The sequence below is a fragment of the Ammospiza nelsoni genome, chromosome 5, assembly GCF_027579445.1.
Source record: "Ammospiza nelsoni isolate bAmmNel1 chromosome 5, bAmmNel1.pri, whole genome shotgun sequence".
NCBI lineage: Eukaryota > Metazoa > Chordata > Aves > Passeriformes > Passerellidae > Ammospiza > Ammospiza nelsoni.
In genome coordinates this window covers 64,722,439-64,742,920 of record NC_080637.1, presented here as the reverse complement: position 1 = coordinate 64,742,920, position 20,482 = coordinate 64,722,439, and the positions used below count along the sequence as shown (strand labels likewise).

Below are 20,482 nucleotides of genomic sequence, written 5' to 3'. Positions count from 1 at the left end.
AAGTTAATGGATGTTACCATTATTTAGCTCTATTAGTATAAAGCAGTGCTAAGTGTAAATGGGCCAAAGTTAAACAGAAATGTAAAATACAGCTTTCAGACTGTGCAACCCTTCCACAGACCAGGGCTCTATAACCAACAGGGCACTGATAGGGATGGGTTTTGGTGCATATCCCCAAAGCCTGAGGCACATGGAAGAGCAGCCTCTGTCTTTCTCTGGCCAGACCTGCTCCAAAATGGCTCCATCCTCCAACCTTGGGGGATGTGAGGAAGCGACCTTGGCCAATTCACTGTAAAAATATGCTTTAGAAATACCAGAATTATCCAGCTTTCCTTCAACAGGCCGCATGGTATCTTTCAAATGCACAAAGCAGTATTGATGTTGGCACAGAGACTGAGAGACCATTGGTCTTCCAAGAGCAGATTTCCATTTTTTAGAGCCAGGGAGCAATCCTGTGTAATCAGAAGGGGAAAAAAAAAAGATACCTGAATGCAGGTGGGTACAAGCGCAACGTCTCTGCAATCACCATGTCCAGATAAGGGAGTTCTTGTACATTTTGGCAATCAGGGACCATCTGAAAGGGCAGGACAAAAGGAACAATTATGTTTTCTCACATAAAAGTGCCAAACTCATCCCAGATTAGCTTTTAAATCATCTATTTTTTCCTGGGCATCTTTCCTGTAGAAGAACTCGATGTCTCATCTAAAACAGTAAATGATAAAATTATACAAAAATGTGGGCAGTAATTAAATGTGTGTGTAACATTCCTTTCATCATCAAAATGCTTTGGTGCACAGCCCAGCTGAAGGTATAATAATAAATCAACTTGCTAGGAAGCATTAAAAGCAGGTCATTACAGAGAGCATCAATAGCTGAAACAGAGCTATTGTTTCACACATGTACCAAAATCTGCACAGGACCCTTGTTCCTTCCCAAGGACAGGAGGCTCACACTTTGTTCACAGAACAGCAAGTCCTCCAGTTACTCTTGTTAATGTTGGAACAACCCCTGTGCAGTTCCCAGCTATAGAAATGAAGCAGGGTGCTGGTGCTGTGATGCCTGTGGAGGGGTGGAGATGGCACTGGAAGAGGCTGGAACCCCCATGAGGAACAGTTCACAGTGGGAAATTGTTCTGCTAAGAAGTGAGGTGCCAATGTAGAGCTCAAATCCCACCTGGCAGCACGGCAGTAGTGCCTGAGCAGAGAAGCCTGATTCCTCCAGCCCCTGCTTAATGCTGCTTAATTTTTCACAATGGTCAATTCCTGAGCCCACACCTTCACAATCCTACAAAGCCATTCAGCCCTTGACAAGGAGTGGTGGGCACTGAAACCCCAACAGGGCTGTTGCTCAGAAGGCTTTGCCCTCCGACTGGCAACAGACAGACAGTGAGAGACACCAAACAGCAGCACTGACAGGAGTCAGCACACAGAAAAACAGGGAATTTCTCCCAGTTACCTTCCTTGGGAAAAGGGCATCTTCCCTGTTTTATTCAGTGCTTTCAGCAGAGGGCAGCCAAAGTATATCGAATAACCTCATCAGGAAAGTAGAGTTTTGTTTTAAATTAGAGCATCTCCTAAGGACTGACACAGAGTAAATTGGAGAAAAGCACAGACGTCAGACTAGACTAAACCTTTTATGAAGATTTGGGGCCCCTGCCGTTCACAAAGGGGACTGGATTCCATCCTTCCTTTATTTACTACAGCACTTTTCATGTATAATGCATATTTTATTGAATTTTCATGCAAAAACATATGGTACATCCTGAAAATACTAAGCAAAGAACAACTCCAGATGGTAGGCAGAAAAGGCATACAATAGAACAACGATACCTTGCTGGATTAGGGTATCCCACTTATTCAGCACTAAGCTACCATGCACCATTTCACATTAACTGATCTTTTCTAGGAAGGAAATAGATACATTCTATTATCCCCATTTTCTGGCTCAGGAAAGAGAAGCAGAAGCAGAGAAAGTAATTTGCACAGGCTGAGGAGAACCAGTGTGTGTGCTTCTCTCCCAGGGGAAAAGATGCAACTCAGCTTGTCAACAGATGAAGTATTTTGTCAGTATATGACAAATATTATCAATACAGGAAATATGGACTGCACTGACAGCCTTTCAGTGGGGCTTTTATCTTGTGGTGGTGCCTGCTAACTCCAACCTTTGGCTTAGGTCAGTGGTTATCAGACAAAGGACTAGGAGCCCAAGAGCCACGTGAGAGCCATGGCTGACATCTGTGTGAGGAGTATTGCTCCAATAATTCCAGCAGCTAAAACCAAAGCTGGGAGAATTATTTTTATCACCCTTGTTTTGCAGAAAGGGATCCGAGGGCTGCCTAATTTTGTGGGGGAAATCAGAAGCAGAGGCTGGAAATGCAGTCTCAAATTTCAGGTCTTCATGGCACAATTGCCTTTCTCCATGCGCACAGAGGTGCTCCACTCCTCAATGCAAATGCATGCTGTGGTTTGCATTCTTTTATTTTTTCTGCCAGTTTTACAGTTATCATTCAGAACTTTCCCCTCACCTTTTTATACTGCTCTCCTGCGTCTCTTTGAATCCTGAGTCAGCATCTGAGTCCTGTTCCTGCAATCCCTCCTGATTTCATGGACAGGCTGGCTGAGAGAAGAGTCCAGGCTCAGAGAAAATGAGTGGTGGAGCCAAGAGCACACTGAGATGTGTTTGATTCTCTGAACCATGCTCTTTCCACTGGGCCTTCCTGTCTCTCTCATAATCCCCCTACTTACTTCTGGAGTCAATAATTAAGATAATTATATGGTAACCTGATATAATAAGTAGCCACTAAATCAAACCATACATCAACGAATAATATAACACCAAATTATTGGAGCTTTGATTTACTCTTTCAAATAGCTTCTATACCTTCAGGGGATTAGCAGTTCAGAAAACAAAACAAAAGGTGTAAAACCAGCTGATTTTCCTTAGAAGAAAATTTCTTTTGCTTACATAAAGAAGGAGGGGTCAGTCAAATGGCAGCAGAGTGAACTCTGCTATCATGAGAATGACAGACACATCAGTCATTTCCTACATCTGATGCAATTTAATTATTGGCACTTCCATGCTTTTAGCATCAAAGTAGCTGGACCTAATTTAGTGGTTGTTTGCAAGGTCTGACCTGCAGCTGCATAAAGTACACACAAGCCAAGCATCTCTATTTAGGAAGGACAGTTTGTTGCTTTTTTTTCCCCTTTCAAAGAAAATATTTTCCATTTGTTTTTCCACTCCCTCTCTTAAAAATATGCCTTTAGCCAAGCACATTTCAAAGGAACATAAATATGCTTTTCTCCCTAAATGTCCCTATTTATATCTATCAACTGCTGGCAGGTTTTCTGGGGTGAAGGTGGTGTTGTGCAAACATGCCACTTTAACCCCCTGAAAAAAAAATTGTCTAAATTGCCTTGTACTCAAGATGAGGCAGCTTTTTTCACTAAGAAAGATTTCTCTCTTTAACAAGAAGAGATGGGGGGGTGTGAGGGAGGATTGCATTTAATAAAACATCCTGTACTTTAATTTTGCAGCCACTGCTTTGCACAGCAGTTTTTCTTATGCTTTGCACAGCCTTGTAGTGTCTTTTCCTGTTGATGTGGAAATGAAATGGCCATGTAACATCTTGTGGCATTTCTCTGCATGCATGTTTCCCCAGTTTGATTTCTGGAAGTGAGGCAGTACACCCTTACCAATCCCAGACTATTCAATCACTTCTGGCATCTAGTTTGGCCACAGACTCTCCTTTAAGATTGACAGAAAATCACAAGCCTCCATTACGTAGAAAAAGATGGGAAATTAATTCTTCCTCCCACAGAGTACCCTGAGGTGAAATACCAGCAGTGATTATAAAATTGCCTATGTGCTACAAGGATGACGCTTGTTTTAATCCCCATATAAGCTCCAAGAGAGATAACTACCTTCAGATCCACCTCTGCTTTTCAGTATTGGTTTTAGCATTTTCTAGGCAGGCAAACCTATTTTTTACCGCCGCCCTCAGTTAACTTTTAATTCCTCAATGAACAGCAAGGGAATCCAAGTGCTGACAGGAGCGGTCTGGCCAATCTCTGCTGCAGTTTGAGATGTTACTGCTCCCAGTTGCTGGCTCTTCTTTGCTGGCTGTGGCTGGTGTCACCACAGCCAAGTCAGCAGAAGGGAACATATGCCTGCACCTCAGTTGCTTCCATACAAGGTCCAGCATGAGCCCATCTTCAGCGACAGCTCAAGACGAGTCACTAACTTTTCCCCAAAGCAGCTGATGATCATCCTCCTCTACTGCCTCTGTTTTGGGAATGGTAATTCAAAGTACACATCAGTGGATAAGAGATTCCCACTTATCCTATTGGCCATGCTCTAGTGATGCTCAGCATCCAGAAATGAAAAAAAAAATCAGAGAAAATTTTGTGCAGCTGACAGTGTGATGTACACCTGAAATCAATTTAGAAGCAGAAAAGCCTGCCGAGACCACATTCCTCACAAGGAGCACTGCTGAGTCATGGCCTGATACTGAACCAGCTGAGGTTTCTGAGAAATTGCAATCCAAATCCAATGTCTCGTGGGCAGGTGTGGCTGTGACAAAGTCCAGGTCAGAGAGATGCCATGCAGATCTGCTTAAGCAGATCCATGAGTTACCTGTGTATGCATAGCTACACATGGGCTCTCCCCCAAAATGCAGCCTTTGGATAGCGATAGGATAGGAGTAGAGAAAAAAAAGCCAACATCACCCCCAGGTACTCTCACCCAACTCCCTTTCAAATTGCCAAAAGGGCTACTCAGACCACAGACATTCACAAACAGCTCAATAATGTTTCTTGATCCAAGGCTTACAAAGCTGCTGATAGATTAAAGAATCTGCCTGTGGTTTTGGCCTCTCTCTGGTCACCTCCAGGAGCTGCTCATACTCTAACAGAACCAGAGCCTGTGTGCCTCACTTGGCCTCAGAGAGGGGGAAGAAATGCAAGAATGTGAAGTACAAGAAAGTCAAATTAGGGTTGCCCCATGACACCTTTAGCAACAACCCTGTCAGGAAAGGAAAGGTGAGAGACTGGACTGCACTCAAAATGCAGATCAATGATAGAAAGGGGTGGGATGGTTTAACAGATATCTGTCTTTAACTTGCTTAAAGAAAGCAAGTTTGACCACTGACCGTGTCTGACCACTTCCATGACAACATGCTGGAGCCCCTGTAAAGCACCAGCCTAAAGCCTTCCTACAATCTCCAGCAGCAGGACAGGGACAAAGTTGATGAAGTAAAATTTCTTAGCTTCATCCCCAGAACTTGGACCAAACACTTAAAAAATGCTTAAGGCATTCCTCATGCAATACTTACTGCAATTCCCCTCCCTGTTGTCTGCACCTGCCAGGTGAGATGTGTCCCTGAGCCAAGGCACCAGGCAGAACCAGCCCATGCTGCTCAGGAAACAGGAGCCTGAAGCTCCAGAGTCCCACTCTGACAGACAGATCATGGCCTTAAGATAGAGCAAAGCCTGCCTAAAATCACCAAGTGTCTGTTGGCCACTTCCAGTGACAGAGACCTACAGAACCTTGTAGCAAAATACTAAGTTCTTGACTACAGAATTGAGGACAAGGTTCAAGAATAAAAAATAGGACAATAAAACTTATTTCCAGACTTTCCAGACAAAGAGGCTTTCTGAGCTTTCCAGCACCTCTCAAATCCTTAGAGCACACCTGGGTAGCACTAGTGCCTCTGCCATCAGCATTGTGCCTTCTCACATACTCTCAGAAATCAACATTAAAGTTCTCAGCTCTATCCCCTCTAGCATCTTTCCCCAGAAGCAAGAAAAAGCTATCCAAACCATGTAGTCCCAAGACTTCCATTTATTTCTTTGTTTTGTGCAGATTACCTGCCACCTCTTTCATCTGCTTGGGTTGTTATTCAAATGGAATTTTGTCAGGCTCTGACCCCCACCCTTGGTGGCTGCTCACTGGGTTTGACAAAGTTACTTTGCTCATTGAGGCACATCTCAAGATGTGTCAACATTCAGTGCTTCAGACACCTCAAAACAAATTCCTCCCAGCTCCTCCTAAAGACTGTGAGTGCTGGAAAAATTTAGTCTTACAGCTTTTTTGTTCAAACCACCTGCCAGTCACGCTCACCTCTAAGACCACCTCTTTCTGGTTCACTGCCATGCAAGTCAACTGACCATTCACAGAGGAAGGTGCTGATTTTCAGGCTGGGTTCAGAGTGGGTGGGAAAGGCTGGAACACCAGTTTTGCACTGATAACCACTTTACACGCAGACCTTGCAGCCAAATTATCTCCATCACTTTGGTGCAAATCCCTGGGGCCGTATCAGCATAAGGGAGAGGAAAATGCAGTCTAAGGATGCACCAGATAGTGCTGAGGAAAGAGCCATAAGGTATAAGGTTACCCCAATGTCAATTCACTTTAATGTTACTTTGCTTTTTGAGTCAAAGAGTTCAGCTCCTGACAGAAGACAGACCTACACTACTTCCAGTAGCTTCCACGGTGCTAAAAGAAGGTCTTTGTAGCATCACTGCTCACAAGGAGACTTCTGTGAGATAAAAATACTTCCTGAAACTGAACAGTGTCCCAAAGCCAAACAGATAAACATAAAAGCTGAAACCAAAACAGTCAGAAATTCTCTTCCACCTACATTACTACTGACACATGGTGATCAACAAGAACAGAACGCGTGCCATCAGGTAGAAGATCCAGAAAAAGGAAAGTCAGAAAAAAATCCCTAAGGAAGTACTTTATGAGGCAAACTATGAATGAAAAGAAAAGCTAAAACAATCTGGTTCTACTTAGATTTTGTAAATTTGTTAACTTCATCTACTCCCAGCCTGCCAAGAAAAGTGTGTGCCCTCAAATGAAAATTGATTAAATAAGTGAGACTGGGTGCCTGGAGTGCTCTGCTGTCACAAAGAAAGGTGCAACTCCCCAGTGTGATGATACTACTAGGCCAGGCAGTGTTTTGGACTCTCACTATGCTAATTTTTATTATTTTACTTAGGCTATGTGGGGAAGAGTACCACCCCTCTAGAAGTGCCTCCCTACCTGTATGCAATGTGTGCCTTGCTCCTGCTATTTGTAATGAGGTGTAATCCCTGCCCATGCATTGCAGCAGGCTAAGATCATCAGAGTCACACAGACTGCCTCTTTCTTGCCTCCTTAAAAAACACTCAGCCCCCAGGAAATCTGCCCCGGGTTCTCTCCACAGCCCACCGAGGCTCCAAAGTCTCTCTTTCTACACTTGTCTAACACAATCAAAATTTCTACTTGGGTGGCAGAAATGCTGAATGGTGAAGGATCCCGGTGGGAGGGAAGCAAGGAGGAAATTAAACAGGAGAAAGGACTGCCAGAGGCCCAAAAGGCTGAGCAAGAGAATTATAAAACTGGGGTAGGTCTGTCCGAAGGGCATGTCACCAGTCCAAAGCACATTAACCACTGAAGTTCGTGCAAGACTTAATCCTTCCTGCTACAGAAGTGTCCCTTGATGGTTGCTGCAGATCTACAGGAATAAAGAGGAGGGATTTTTTTTTTTCCCCCTCTGAGTAGACATTCATGGTATCACATAAGAGCCAGATAATTTAATTTAATCATTCCTGCTCCAGCTGGTATTTTCTGTATGGAGGTGACAGTGCTTTAAATTAGGGCCTTGCATATAAAAGGCCGGTGTGTTTAGTTTAATCAAATGTTTATTTCCTCACGTTATGTTTACATTAAAAGACATCAGCATGAATTTTCATGCTGCAAACAGAGTCTATCTTATGGTCTATGCACTAAGGTTGCCTTTGGTTGTTCTTCATCTCTATGGCAGCCTTATGGACTGAGGGGTGACTCAGCCCCAGGCACGCAGTTTGGGGAAATATGCTCTGGAGAGCACATTCCAACCTATGAGAAGATCAGAGCTTTACACAAAATAAATTATTTCTGTAATTCACCCTTCTTTTGCCAGTGGCTGCTTAAGTCACTGGCTTCAGCAATTGCTGGACGAGACCTTCTCTGAATTAGTAAACAGGAAAACATTCGTAGCAGAGAAACAGCAAGATGCTCTCATCACTCAGCATAATTATCATTTGTCCCAACAAGGGCAGGTCAGTTTTAATACCATACAACATTTATGCAGTGCCTGATGCCTTGGAAACATCTAACCTACATTAGGTGCAGTAGGACAATAATAAGACTTTGCTTTTCTATAGTTGTTTTTTTCCCCTGAGGCTTGCAAAGCGTTTAGCAAGCATTAATTAGTTGGTCATCTTCCAAACGTGTGTGTGAGGTGCTCCTGGTAAATAATCCCTCCCCTACACACAAGGGACCAGCAGAGGTGCTGAAAAATGAGACCATCAATTTACAACATTAAGAATTGACCACCCACCAGCTCAAGTCTTCATAACTAGCCTGATTTTTATTTTTCAGCCACAGTGTGACTCCCGTTCATAAATTAGCAAATAGTGCTCTGAGTGCATAGACTTAAAGTGACCAAAAAAGAAAGAAATCCATTGCACAGCATTTAAATAGGACTTAAACAAAAAGGAGCCTTGTTTGCTTTCAGCTGCCAAAATCATAACTCAAGGTTCAGCCTGTCCTTGAGAAACTGATGGTACTAAAAGCACAGAATGTAAAGAAGTGCTTCTGGTGCCAAAGCTCCAATTCCTTGCCACAGCCTTCTGCACCTCCTAATATCCTAATACAGGTAAAATTTACTGGTAAAAGCCACGTCCAGTCTTTGCACTCCAAATTTTGCCTTTCTACAAGGCACAAAGGCAAAGTTTGCTCCTGTTGAAACTTCTCACAGTTTAACTGAAAATATGAAAAATGCACAAAGAAAGTGGAAAAAGTATTTTCTAACCAAAGCTATTCAGTGCCCTTTCCTCTTTTGCCCCCTCTGAAAACCTCTGACTGCCCTGGGTACAACAAAGCAACTTACAACTGGTATGTGAAAAAATTTGATAGCACTTTTTGATAGCACTGATAGAAACAGTTTTCGTGTTCTTCCTCCAGTGTATGAAGAAGATCTCTGAAAAGCAACATGACTTGTCAGCCCAAAATGCACTACCCCAAGCTCAGTGGGGAGCTGGCTGTGAGCAGGGGGATCTGCTACCATGACACTAACATATGACAAACTTCTCTAGAAGTTCAGATAAAGCTGTCTGCAAAGAATCCTGGCAGATGCCCATTCAAGGATCTCTCACCTTTTATTCCCTGACTGTCCATCTGGGAACACAAAAATTTCCTTAAGCCTGTTCATGCTTAGATTTAGTGAAGCCATGGTGGTGTCATGTTCTGCTGCTGTTTTGTGTCTTTGCTCTCCTCTATCCTTTGTAGATCAGCATGGCATCTGTCCATCTGTTTATGATTTACTTCTTAGAATGACTTGGTCCTGATTACACTGATAAGCACAGTAGGTTATTTGAGGGCCAACTGGACCTCTGTAATGACACTCAAACTGTACACAAGTTGTGGGAATGTTTCCAATCAAAAAAAGGCCAGTGGAAAAACTCCACTGGATCCTCCCCAAGGACAGCCTTCCTGTCCTTAAGCCCAGGAAATAAAACACAAAAGTAATTTTTTTATCTGGAACTCTTTTGCAATTATCAGTGTCCAAGTGATCCACTAAAACTGAAGAGAAGACAAGAAAAGAAACTGAAGCCTGGGCCTTTCTGACATTTGAAGATGCATATTTGAGAAGAGATCATAAAGAACAGTATTCAGCTCAGGAGGCCACCTGTTCCATGGTCTCCTTTGGCAGATCCCTGAGTTAGGGGACCTGTCCCCACATGCAGGAGCTGGGGACACAGCCTGGAGAGTGCAGCTGTTTTTGGGGGGCACCATGTGCTGCCAGGGGCAGTGCAGCCCTTCCTCGTGTGCTGACTCACTGGCCCTCGTGAGCTCATGGAAACGAGGGGGAACAAAAGCACAACTCAAAGAGCTGCAGGATGAAGTCACAGGGTCAGCAGTGAGAAAATACAGAATGCATTTGTAGTCTGAACAAGGTCATTTCCAGCATGTTTTAGGATGATATAAAGCTTTACAGGGAAGGCAAATGGAAAGTATTGCTCACGATTTCTTCTGCTTTATGAGTAAGCTGCTTTGGCCTTTATTTATTTATTACCTCACAGTTCTACAATGGTCCTGGTGTGAAGACCAATTTGCTGTTCTTTCTCTCTTGCTTCGCAAAGATATTTTTGCTTCTTAAACCTGACTTTGTCTCAGTGCCTGGCCACATCACTAATTTACCTCTGTATTTCCAAGAATACCCCTATTTTTAAAATTTGCAACACCTCACTTCTGTGCTGTCATTTCACTTACCATGGCCATGTTACCTTAATGCCCAGTATTTTATCCTTTATTCTTATTTTTCAAAGCTCAAAAGCATCAAGTCTCAAAAGTTCTGGGGTACAGGAGAACCTGGCCAACACAGTGTCACCCAGCCCTGACAGGGAGGCCCCTTGGTCTGGACACCACTGAGCCACAAAGGTGGCATCCACACATTGACACATTTGATAGAAATATTCAACACAAAAGAGTGCTTTTAAGCCAGAAAAGTGCATAAAACTTATTGTTCTGCAGGGGGTTCACTAGCAATTTTACCCATACAAAATACCTCATAAAGGATGGTATACTCTGCCTTTTTATCATGAATTGAGGCACAAAGAACTGTAGGTATCCATAGATGGGCTAACTTGTGGGGAGGGATTTTCTGAGTACCAAGACAAAACACAGCTGTAGGCTTTTTCTGTAAAGGGCCTGTCACACACACGAGAGCAGCTAGCATATTACCAATCCTGATTGCTCAAACGTTATGAGAAAGGCCCCAACATACTTTGAAATTGGCTGTAAACCACATGAGATTTATGACAAATAACAGTATTTTGAACTTCATATGCCTTCTGGCTTCTGAACTGGGATTCGTGTTTTCAGTCTTACCTCTTTAACTAGAAACCTTTTCTCCTTTTTTTTTTTTTTTTCTACTGGTTGTCTCTTTTTTTAATAATGAAATATGAGATTCTGGTTATACACCTGACTTCAGTGTTGAGTGATTTGAGAGAATACAAAACAAATAACAGAGACTCACAGCCTGATGGCAGGATGCTGGTAATATTCCATTTACTAAGCACCATGAGCCATCCCTGCCTGCCCTTTGGCCATCTGCTGCTAGCACTCAGCTAGAATCATGCAGACTTTTTAAAAAGAAAGAAAAAAAATCTATAAGACCAGGAACTTCATGTGAATAAACATCAGACAAGCACGAGCTGCCCCTCAGAGTACCCACAGTACAGTAGCACACATTTTGGGGGTGTGTGAGGGGTGTTACTACAAGAGGGGCCTCAAGGATTAATCATCCAATTCCCTTTTGAAAATGCCAAACTTGGTACCTTGGCAAAGCTTGACACAGAATGAAATTGAAACATGCAGACAAAGTAATTGGGGGGGAAACTGTGCTGAGTTTATAAATAGCATTTTGTTTCTGCTGAGCACTGGGGAGGGAGGTGGGGAAGGGAGGAAGTGAGGGGGAGAGAGGGAAAAGAAAGATAAATTTTGGTTGTTGCTGTCAGATGAAGATCCACTTATCTATAGCAGAAGCCCAGACAGCTGCACAACTCTAAATGAAGAAATTTAATTAAACAGTAAAAAAAATTAAAATTAGTAGGAAAAAAAAAAGAAAAAACTCAGGACTTCTTCCTTCTCACACCTACCCTGATGTATAAATAGAGACTATGTGACGGATGAAGGGTGCTTATTATTTCTTTGACTTCTATGTGTATAAAGAAATCTACAATACTCTCTAGTGAACCAGCAGGATGATCAAAAAGCCAATGACATGTTGCTGCTATTCCAAATTTGCTGCTCTGGTTTAAACCACACCATGCAACAGTTTGGCAGCCCAAGTCATAGTCCCATACATATAATACTTATTTAACACAAAAACAAACAAACAAAAAAATCCCCACCAAAAAATCCTGGGGAAAAGTTGGCTCAATTATGAAAGGAACAATTTTGGAAAGCAGATTACTTGGGATCATATTTTACCAGAGCTACACCTCTCATAAGAAATGTGCTGATAAAAACTGAGTGGATGTGATCCCCTTTTGCTCCCTTGCATACTTTGACCTGCCTTCTGCCAGAATAACTCAGAGCAACCTCACAGCTTTTCCTGCCTCAGCTCCCAAGGTATTTGCAACACAGCTCAGAAGAGCGAGAGCATCTTGCACTTCTGTCCATATCCACTGCTTTTGCTCACACATTCACTTGCTACTTCACATTATGGCACAGTAAGAGAGATTTGTGTTAGTACTTTTGGCCTTTCTTCATGTGCATGAAACACATGTGCATGTGTACTTTCTGTAACACATCCACCTATTTGAAGAAGCATAAAAATAACTAAAAAATATATATATATATTCTTCAAGTCTCAGAAGATTCAAAGTGTCACTGCTGTGAAGTCAGAAAATTCATTCCAAGTCCTATTTATCTAGGTCAGGATGTGGGAAGACTTTTTTTGTGCTCTGCATATGCACGTCACCGCTTTTGCTCCTTGGTACCGCACAGGCTGGGAGCTGCAGAGCCAGGGAAGATGACAGCTTGCTCCCTGCTTCCAGTGGACTTGATAGAAAATTCTTTTTTGTGTCCCTTATAATGGAGTCTTGTCTCATTTTTGCCACTAGAGATGCTTTGGTCAGTATATTACAAACACCATGCTGACAGTGCCTATGTGTAGTTCTGCCTCAGTGCCACATCACCACTGGCTCTTCTTTAAAGCAGAAGAGAAGAGCACCCTGCAAAGCAAGGAACAAGCGAACAAAAGGCTTCATTTATCTCCAGCTGATACCAACATGACAGTGGGAAATACGGGGTCAGATTCCAGGCACATTATTGCGACAGCAGGAGGAGTGTGGGGAGTAGCCCTTGTGTGGAAAACCACAGGGCCTGCTAGCAGAAGGTCAAGTCCTGACGCAGCTTTCCAAGCAGATTTGGGGAAGTCTTTTCCTCTCCTCCACCACTCTTAATAAATAAGACAGATAAACTCTAATCATGTGGATACTGCTGGCATGCTCAGAGGACAGCAGCTTATGACGCTCGTGTTTAAAGCCTGATCATTACACGGTACTAACAACAAATCCCCTGCTCTTAAAAAAAATAAAAATGTCATGAGTGAGGTAAGCCCTGGAAGATAATACTGATATTATACAAAATAAAGGTAAATCCTGAATGGAAAACAAAATTGTGGACAGATTACTAGAACAGAAATTTTACACATTTTTTCTGTGTAAATAAAGAAGTGAACGTAACCTGCCAATAAAGTGTTGCGTTACAATGTGCAATTGGTGGGGAAAAATGGTTGTAATGTGTGTTGTACACTTACCCACACACCAGCCACAAACCAGCAAAGAAACACACTCTTTGCCTACCTTTCCATGGAAAAAATAGCTACAATTTAAAGTTTAAGGGATCTGCACTCAAGATTTATCTGGCTATGATGTCCTTGGGGTCCAAATAGACACTGAGATCCATGAGAATTCTCCCTGCTCCCTGCACCTCTGCCCTCTCAAATGACGAATTGGGAACCATGCAGGGAAACTACTGCTTCTGTTAGACTTGTGGAAGAGGAACTGCACCAAAACTGCTCCCAGAGCAGACACCAGGATGGGTTCCTGCAGCCAGTGTCAGGATGCAGAAGGCAGGCTGGTACTGCTCTCATGTCCCCTGCTCCCCAGTACCCAGAGGGTTGGACACTGGGACAGGGTAGTGCCACTCCACCATGTGTGGTGCTACCAGCACATCTCTGCTCTGTCCTGGATGGTGTTTTCCTATTTTAATATTTTTTCCATCATGCATTCCTTACTTCATTAAGGGGAGTTATTAATCATGTGTCCCAGGAGTGGTGGGGCTTCCCTTTGAGCCAACATTACCATGGTGAGGGATGGAGCTGGTGTTTGGTTGGGGCTGGAGCACTCCCTGCTCTCTCAAGCTGAAAGATGGCTCATGGTCAGAGGGCTGTGCACAACCAGGCTCCACACAGGATGCAACAGGCTCAGCTTGGTGGGAAATGAAAAGGACATAGACTCTTCTGTCAGCTTGACTTGGTCTTAATAATGTTTAAATATCTGAAGGCCACTAAATTAGAGTTCAGAAACTCGACAAAAAGGCCTCTTAGAGAGGTTTATCTAGGTTTGCTGAAGTAAGACAACAAAAGAGAATAAACCAAACAGAGCAAAACCAACAGCAGCTGCTGCTGAAATGTTATTCTTCTCATTAAGCCTATATGCTGAGCCTATAGAGGAGGCAGCCCTTCCTGTCTCTCTCGCTGACAGTTCAGTACCAGGGCACAAAGGCAGGTCACTGTCCTTGGCGATACAGTAAACAAAGATAAGAGCTGAAAGCAACAGAATATTTTTTTAACCCTGATAATTCACTCAGTATGAATTCCATTGTGAAGAGATTTATTGTTTACTCAGAACTCCTCAGAAGAGCTCCTTGAGTATGTGCTGGACACAAAACACACATTTTAGCTGAAAGCACTGGCTAGGCCTGCTCAGGGTATCTGCTACCTGTCCCTGGACTCACGTGTGGGAAACATTACTGAACCTGCTGGGAAAATGCAGTCCCAAACCTTTGCCCAGACCTGCTTGCTACCCTGGGCTGGGAACTTGAACAGATGCCTTCAACGGGCAGCCATGCTCATGGAAATGCTTTGTCAAGATGCCAACAAAACAACGCATTGCTTTCCTTCTCCACTTGCAAAATGTCTGCAGCAGAGCAGCACAAGAGTGAAAACCATTGGAATATTATCTTACACTCTTAGAAAAAGAAGGATCAGTCCTCCCTCTGCCTGGCCCAAGTCAAACTCTCCATTGCCTTCCCTCCCCTGCTCATTTCCCCGAATGCAGACACACCACACCACTACAGGGGGAGGCAGGAGCAGACATACTCACTGCCAACAGCAGAGACTGCCTTATCTCCTCTGTGTAATGGCTCAGCAGCCTAAAGCACAGAAAGAGTTTAAACATGTGCTGATTAGGAGAGTGGGGCATCAGATGAGAATTGGGAGCTGTGAGTGCTGCCACAGATTAGGCCATTTAATCCTGCCACAGCCCCCCTTCCGACTTGGGAAGCAGAAGTAAAACCTCTCCTGCTACTTGCCTGGCACCTCTGAAAACTGCATTTGGTAGTCTTGTCCCAGGAATACCAGGCATAATTGCAAACCCGATCAGATTAGATTTAGGCAAACTACCCTCCAGAAGAGTATAGACAGGACTGGACGAGCAACCGGGGATTTCTCACATTTGACTGTCCCTACTTTTTCATAAGATCTCTGGGTTTCAACAGAAACAGCAATCTCTTTTCAAGGAGGACACAAGAAGGTCTGTTGAAATGCTATTTTTCAACTTGTGTTTACTGAGGACATCCTAGGATTGCTAGAGATGGATTACCTATAGCCTTGGGCTGAGCTATAAAGTGGATTGTGAGTTTAAAATGTTTCTTTTCCCTTTTCTGAAAGAGCTGTTAGCTTGGCTGTTGCTAAAGTTTCCAACAGTGTTCTCGGGCTTAGCTTTTGTAAGCTGATCTCACCTCCAAAGCCTACATTAGGTCTTGTCCATTCTGCCCAGCCCCTCTATATTTCTCTGAGCAATTAAGAACTCCCTTTGGCTTTTGCAGCACAGCAACACCCACAGGAGGTACATGTCCCTATTCCTCTGGTGTGTTTTCGGATGTCCATATTCCCCTGGTGTGTTTTCAGATCCCCACTACTCTTGCTCAGTGGGTACCAGTTGCTCTATTTCTTGCAGCAGGCATGTACTTGCTCTTTTTCAGCTGTTCCCAGAACCTCTTTTTAGCAGCTCTCTTGCCAGATAATCTGGCAACTCAAAGTACAGAAGCAAGTTCTGTTATCTGTTCCAAGGGAAGTTTTTCCAGGAGCACTCAAAGATGCCAAAATCATGGACGAGTTGTTTACAAAGGTCAGTACACACTGCACCAGCATGCCAACCAGCTTCTGATACTCAGGTCAGCCAGGGTTTATCAATGTAAGTAGTGGATCTTGTTGGCTGTAGGAAACTCATTTCATTGAGCCCAGTCAGCCCACAAACAGGAGCTGAGTGGCTGTGGAGTCCTGAAGAAAAGAGCAGTAAAATTAAGCCATTCCAATGTATTGTTGTGGTCTCATGGAAAGGGAGAGATATGCCAGCTTATGGTCATCACAGCCAAAACACACTGAGGGTCTTATCTGCTGTCTCCTACTCCTCGTTCCAGGTGCTTAAGATGAGACGGGCCCTCCACTCTGTGCTATCTGTACAGCATGCAGCATGTTAGTGTTGATGTGCCACCTGATATCTATCACAGCAATATGGACTGAGTGGTAAAACGTGGCTGGGGCTACACCTCACTTTCAGAATTGGAGGAAAATTCAAGCACAGTCCACTAAAAACCACTGGATAACATAATAAATTAGGAAAACTCCATGTCAGCACAAGCACACTTCTAGTGACCCCTTTCCCTGGACCAACTTATCCCAACAGAGTGAGGAGAATAAACAATATTACCAGGACATTTTTGCCAGAGAAAAAGAGCTGTATCTATGCTATGGCACATCTCAATGCAGAAATACAATAACTAAAGCTGGTTATGAGTGCTGGTGGAAGAACCAACCACACAGGGCATCTGTCCTTTGTAAATGTGAGGCTGCTGAAAGCAGCAAACAACTTCACATCCAGATTTGAATATGGAACACACACTACACAAACAGGTAGGAGCCCTCATCTTTACTGAGGGGAATTGCTCCACCAGCTCTGCCTGTTCTCATGGATCAGCATTGGAACATGTGCCCCATGCCTTCTCTGCTATTCCTCAAAAAGGGCTTGCTTCTTTTTAAAAAAGAAAAAAAACTGAAAACTTCAGGGCAACATCTGAAAAAAACATAGTAAATGGATTGATAAAATTTCTTCAGCTTAGGTACGTTGTATGTCTATCTCTGTATAGAAGAGAAATTAAAGCAGCTCCATTTTAAAAAGTGGTGACACAAAAGAGCCACAGAACCCATTGCCTGATGGTAGACTTGCCTAATTTGGATAACAGACTGTTTTTGAATTTGTGTATCAGACAAGAAACAAAATAAAAATATAATTTAAAGGCATCAAACTAAAGACACTTTTACTGAAAAATGAAGTTATGTTGATAGAAGCATTTATATATTTGTATACTTCCACGTATGCTAAAAAGTTGCACGGCATTAAATGCATTGGTTTCTATGTTAATAAAGCTATCAGCTCTAGCTATATGATGTGTATAGATAAGTATAGCTATATACACATGTGTACACCCACCCACATCCTGTTCTCCCTTCAACACCATACACAGAAATTCACTGTTCTTTTCTGAAAGACCAGCCATTTCTGGAATATGGAATATGGAAAGAGCAATTTATATACAGTATTTTCCAACAAAGATCTAATTTAAAAACAAGCCCAAAAAGAGCATAGATTATAATAAAGCACCCATCTAAACAGTATTGACTAAAGTTTTCTATCACAAGGCACTTCAGAAATAAGCATCAGAGTCCCACACCATGACACACACTCACACAAACACATATGCGTGCACACATGCACACACAAAGGCAAGACTAACAGTTATTTGTATTTCCTACTCTGAGAGACAGGAAACCTCCCTTTGCATCTGCTTTTTTCTCACTAAGAAGAATAATTTTAATTACAGACACTTGGCAGGAAGCCAAGTTTGATTTTTTTTTTTTTAATGACATCTGTCTAAGCATTTTTAAACTTCCTGCTCAATGTAACTTCCTTCATTTTATAGACCAACACCCAGTTACAGCAAAAAAGAGAAGGGAGTAGCAAATGATTTATTCATTTTTCGTGTTAACTCTTATCAGGTATATCAAGCAGTTCATTGTTCTGAGAACTGATGGTACGGAAAGCAGATTTACAGGGGGAATTTAGGACTCAAGCAGTCTGGGAAAGGAAAAAAAAAAAAAGAAAAATCATGCATGGAAAAAACCAACACAGTTGTAACTTAACCCTAAAACAACTCAAGGGTTCCTGTTTCACAGACTGATTTTCCTCAGTTGAGCTAGGCTTTTATTTTTCAGGGGAAAAAAGAGAGGGTTGAGAATAGGGTAAGAGTTAGGGCAACTTTAAGCACTTCAAGCATCCTCATCAGGCTATGTTGGCCAGCTAGGCTGGCTTGGCACCAGGCAAATTTCTGCTCCATCAATGAAGCTCCTCTGGGCTTGGGCAGTGCCACAGAGGCAGAGTCTGGACTCAAAGTCCACATCCCAAGCTGGCACAGCCTCCTGCCTGTCAGGCTACTGGGACAGGAACAAGGAATCCTGAGCACCTCTAACAAAGCTGACTGCAGAAAAAGCAAACATTTCATTTTCAGATGCTGAGCAGGGCTGCCTTCCCTCCTTTTCCTTTCATTCTGTCATTACTCATGGCTCACAAGGTTGTATTGCAAGGCTTGCTGTTTTCCTCCTGCACATGGGGAGCTGAGAGGTGAAAAAGAGGGGGCAAAAACACTGCCAGAGAAGGAAAGCTGAATAATGCAAGAGTAGGGAAAGGAGAGAATGCAGCAGCAGAAAACAGGAGAGATGAATTCAAAGTGAGTGCTGTGGGATGGAGGGAAGGAAGCAAGGACGAGATGGCAGGGGAGCCACTCTGCCAGTATTCACAGCTTTGCAGGTAGCTCAGCCTTCCCCTGGGATTTAGCAGGGAACCACTGGGCAAGGAGGAGCCTGGGGTCCAGGCTGCACGCTGGAGCAGGGAGCAGGAGAGCTGGTGAGGAATGTGGAGGTCCTTCTGGCCACTCACTGCCTGCTGTGCTGGAGCTCAATCCACAGGCAGGTAGCCACAGCTGGCTAACAGGAGTCCCAGAGGGATGGGATTTATAACACATCAGAAATGCAGCTGGTGTCAGCTGTAAGAGTATCTGTCTCATGCTGGCCCCACTACTGGGACACAGGTGAGCCTAATGAATTGGTAATGCCTCGACACCAAAGCTGCATTTCCATTCTTTGCTCCAGAAAACCTAGATTGTATTCTTTTGACTTGCATATTTTCTTGAGCAAGGTAAATCATCTTTCAGGATACACGAACAACATAAAACAAATGGCCTGGGAAAACTGAGTCTCCCTCCTGCACTTTTTACTCTGTGGAGATGTAACCTACAGCCACCCTGAAAACACTGCAAAAGTTTCCATGTGATTTTTAATTTCCTGATCCTGGCTGGAACCAGAACTGTGAATGCTGCAAGACTCTGGAGGAAAAATTGGTATTGTCAGATTCTGCCCTAATTTTCCAAGATCCAGGGGTTTCAAAGAATATCTCAGCTCTTTAAGTGTTTGGAGACCTCAGTCTCACAAGTGCCTGACTGCCTTCTGACTTGAGTCAACACAGCTGGAAAATGGAGCAAAAAAAAAAAACCAACCCTGAAACCTCACTGAAAACCAGATGTTGCCATTGAGCAGAGCTACTGTGTTAATAAAACACTAGCACCCCTGCGCTCCCTGCAACAAAATTAATAGCCCTAATACATTTCCCAAACTGTGCTTTAGGCCAGAAAGAAAGCAGGAGAAAATCTTTTTATGGCTTGAAGGGACTGTGGAGAGGTATGGTTTGGTGCTGGCACCAGGATTACAGTGCAGTGGGAAAGGTCTCTATTTTTAGGGAGGATGGGCTGTGTCTGCCATTTGGCAGGAAGCGATCAGGACCAGTGATTGCAGCATTACTGCTGGACATGAATGCTGTGCCACAACACAGGGCTTGGTACAGCACACAAATGTTGCTGATGTGTGCCCAGTGTTGTGTGCCACACAGTTTAAGCAGGGTCAGGAGTTTATGCATACCCCTGGGGCATACACTATTCTCCAAGTGGTACTCATATTGTAGCTGTAAAAAAAAAAAACAACAAACCATCTCCATGCTGTGGGCAGTAAAACAAAGTTTTTTGAGCTGTTTTGCTTAAAAAGTAGTGGAGTTGCTTTGCATACTCCCATCAAAGTTATTTTTCTATCAACTATGAATGCCTCACAGGATGTAGATGCGTGATGTGATATGGTGCATACACAGCTAAGCAGGAATGCAAGCAAGAACTGAAAAGCAACAGTGCTTTGTGTAAATGCCCTGTTCCATCTCATCCAGCCACCATCCCATTATGAGTCACAGGGGGCCAGCTTTCTGAGGCCACCAGGATGTCAACAGTTGGAGAAAACGTTTGCCCAAATGCTCCTGGGTTTGCTCTGAGAGCAGTCACTGACATGACCTCCACAGCCCTCTGCAGCAGGAGCAGAAGTGCCGATTTGTTAGCATGCGACTTGGAGTGGCCACAAAGCAGAGAAAGCTCATGTCTTTGGAGGAAAAAGTTGACCTCTCTCCTTTCTATTGTGCACAGCATCCCCATCTTTTCTTCTCCCTTGGCACAGCAGATAAAGGGTCGTTGGAGCTCATGAGGAGCATAGACAAGAGCCACACTCCAAATG

The 20,482-nt window shown here is 43.4% G+C and overlaps 1 protein-coding gene across 1 annotated transcript in view; it reads right to left on the bottom strand.

The window, feature by feature from the left end:
* TBXAS1 (thromboxane A synthase 1) overlaps positions 1–20,482 on the bottom strand; it is a 227,848-nt gene that overhangs the window by 6,187 nt on the left and 201,179 nt on the right. The window contains exon 10 of the mRNA XM_059472124.1: positions 486–574. Coding sequence (XP_059328107.1) covers positions 486–574 — 89 coding nt within the window. The remainder of the gene's footprint in view (positions 1–485; positions 575–20,482) is intronic.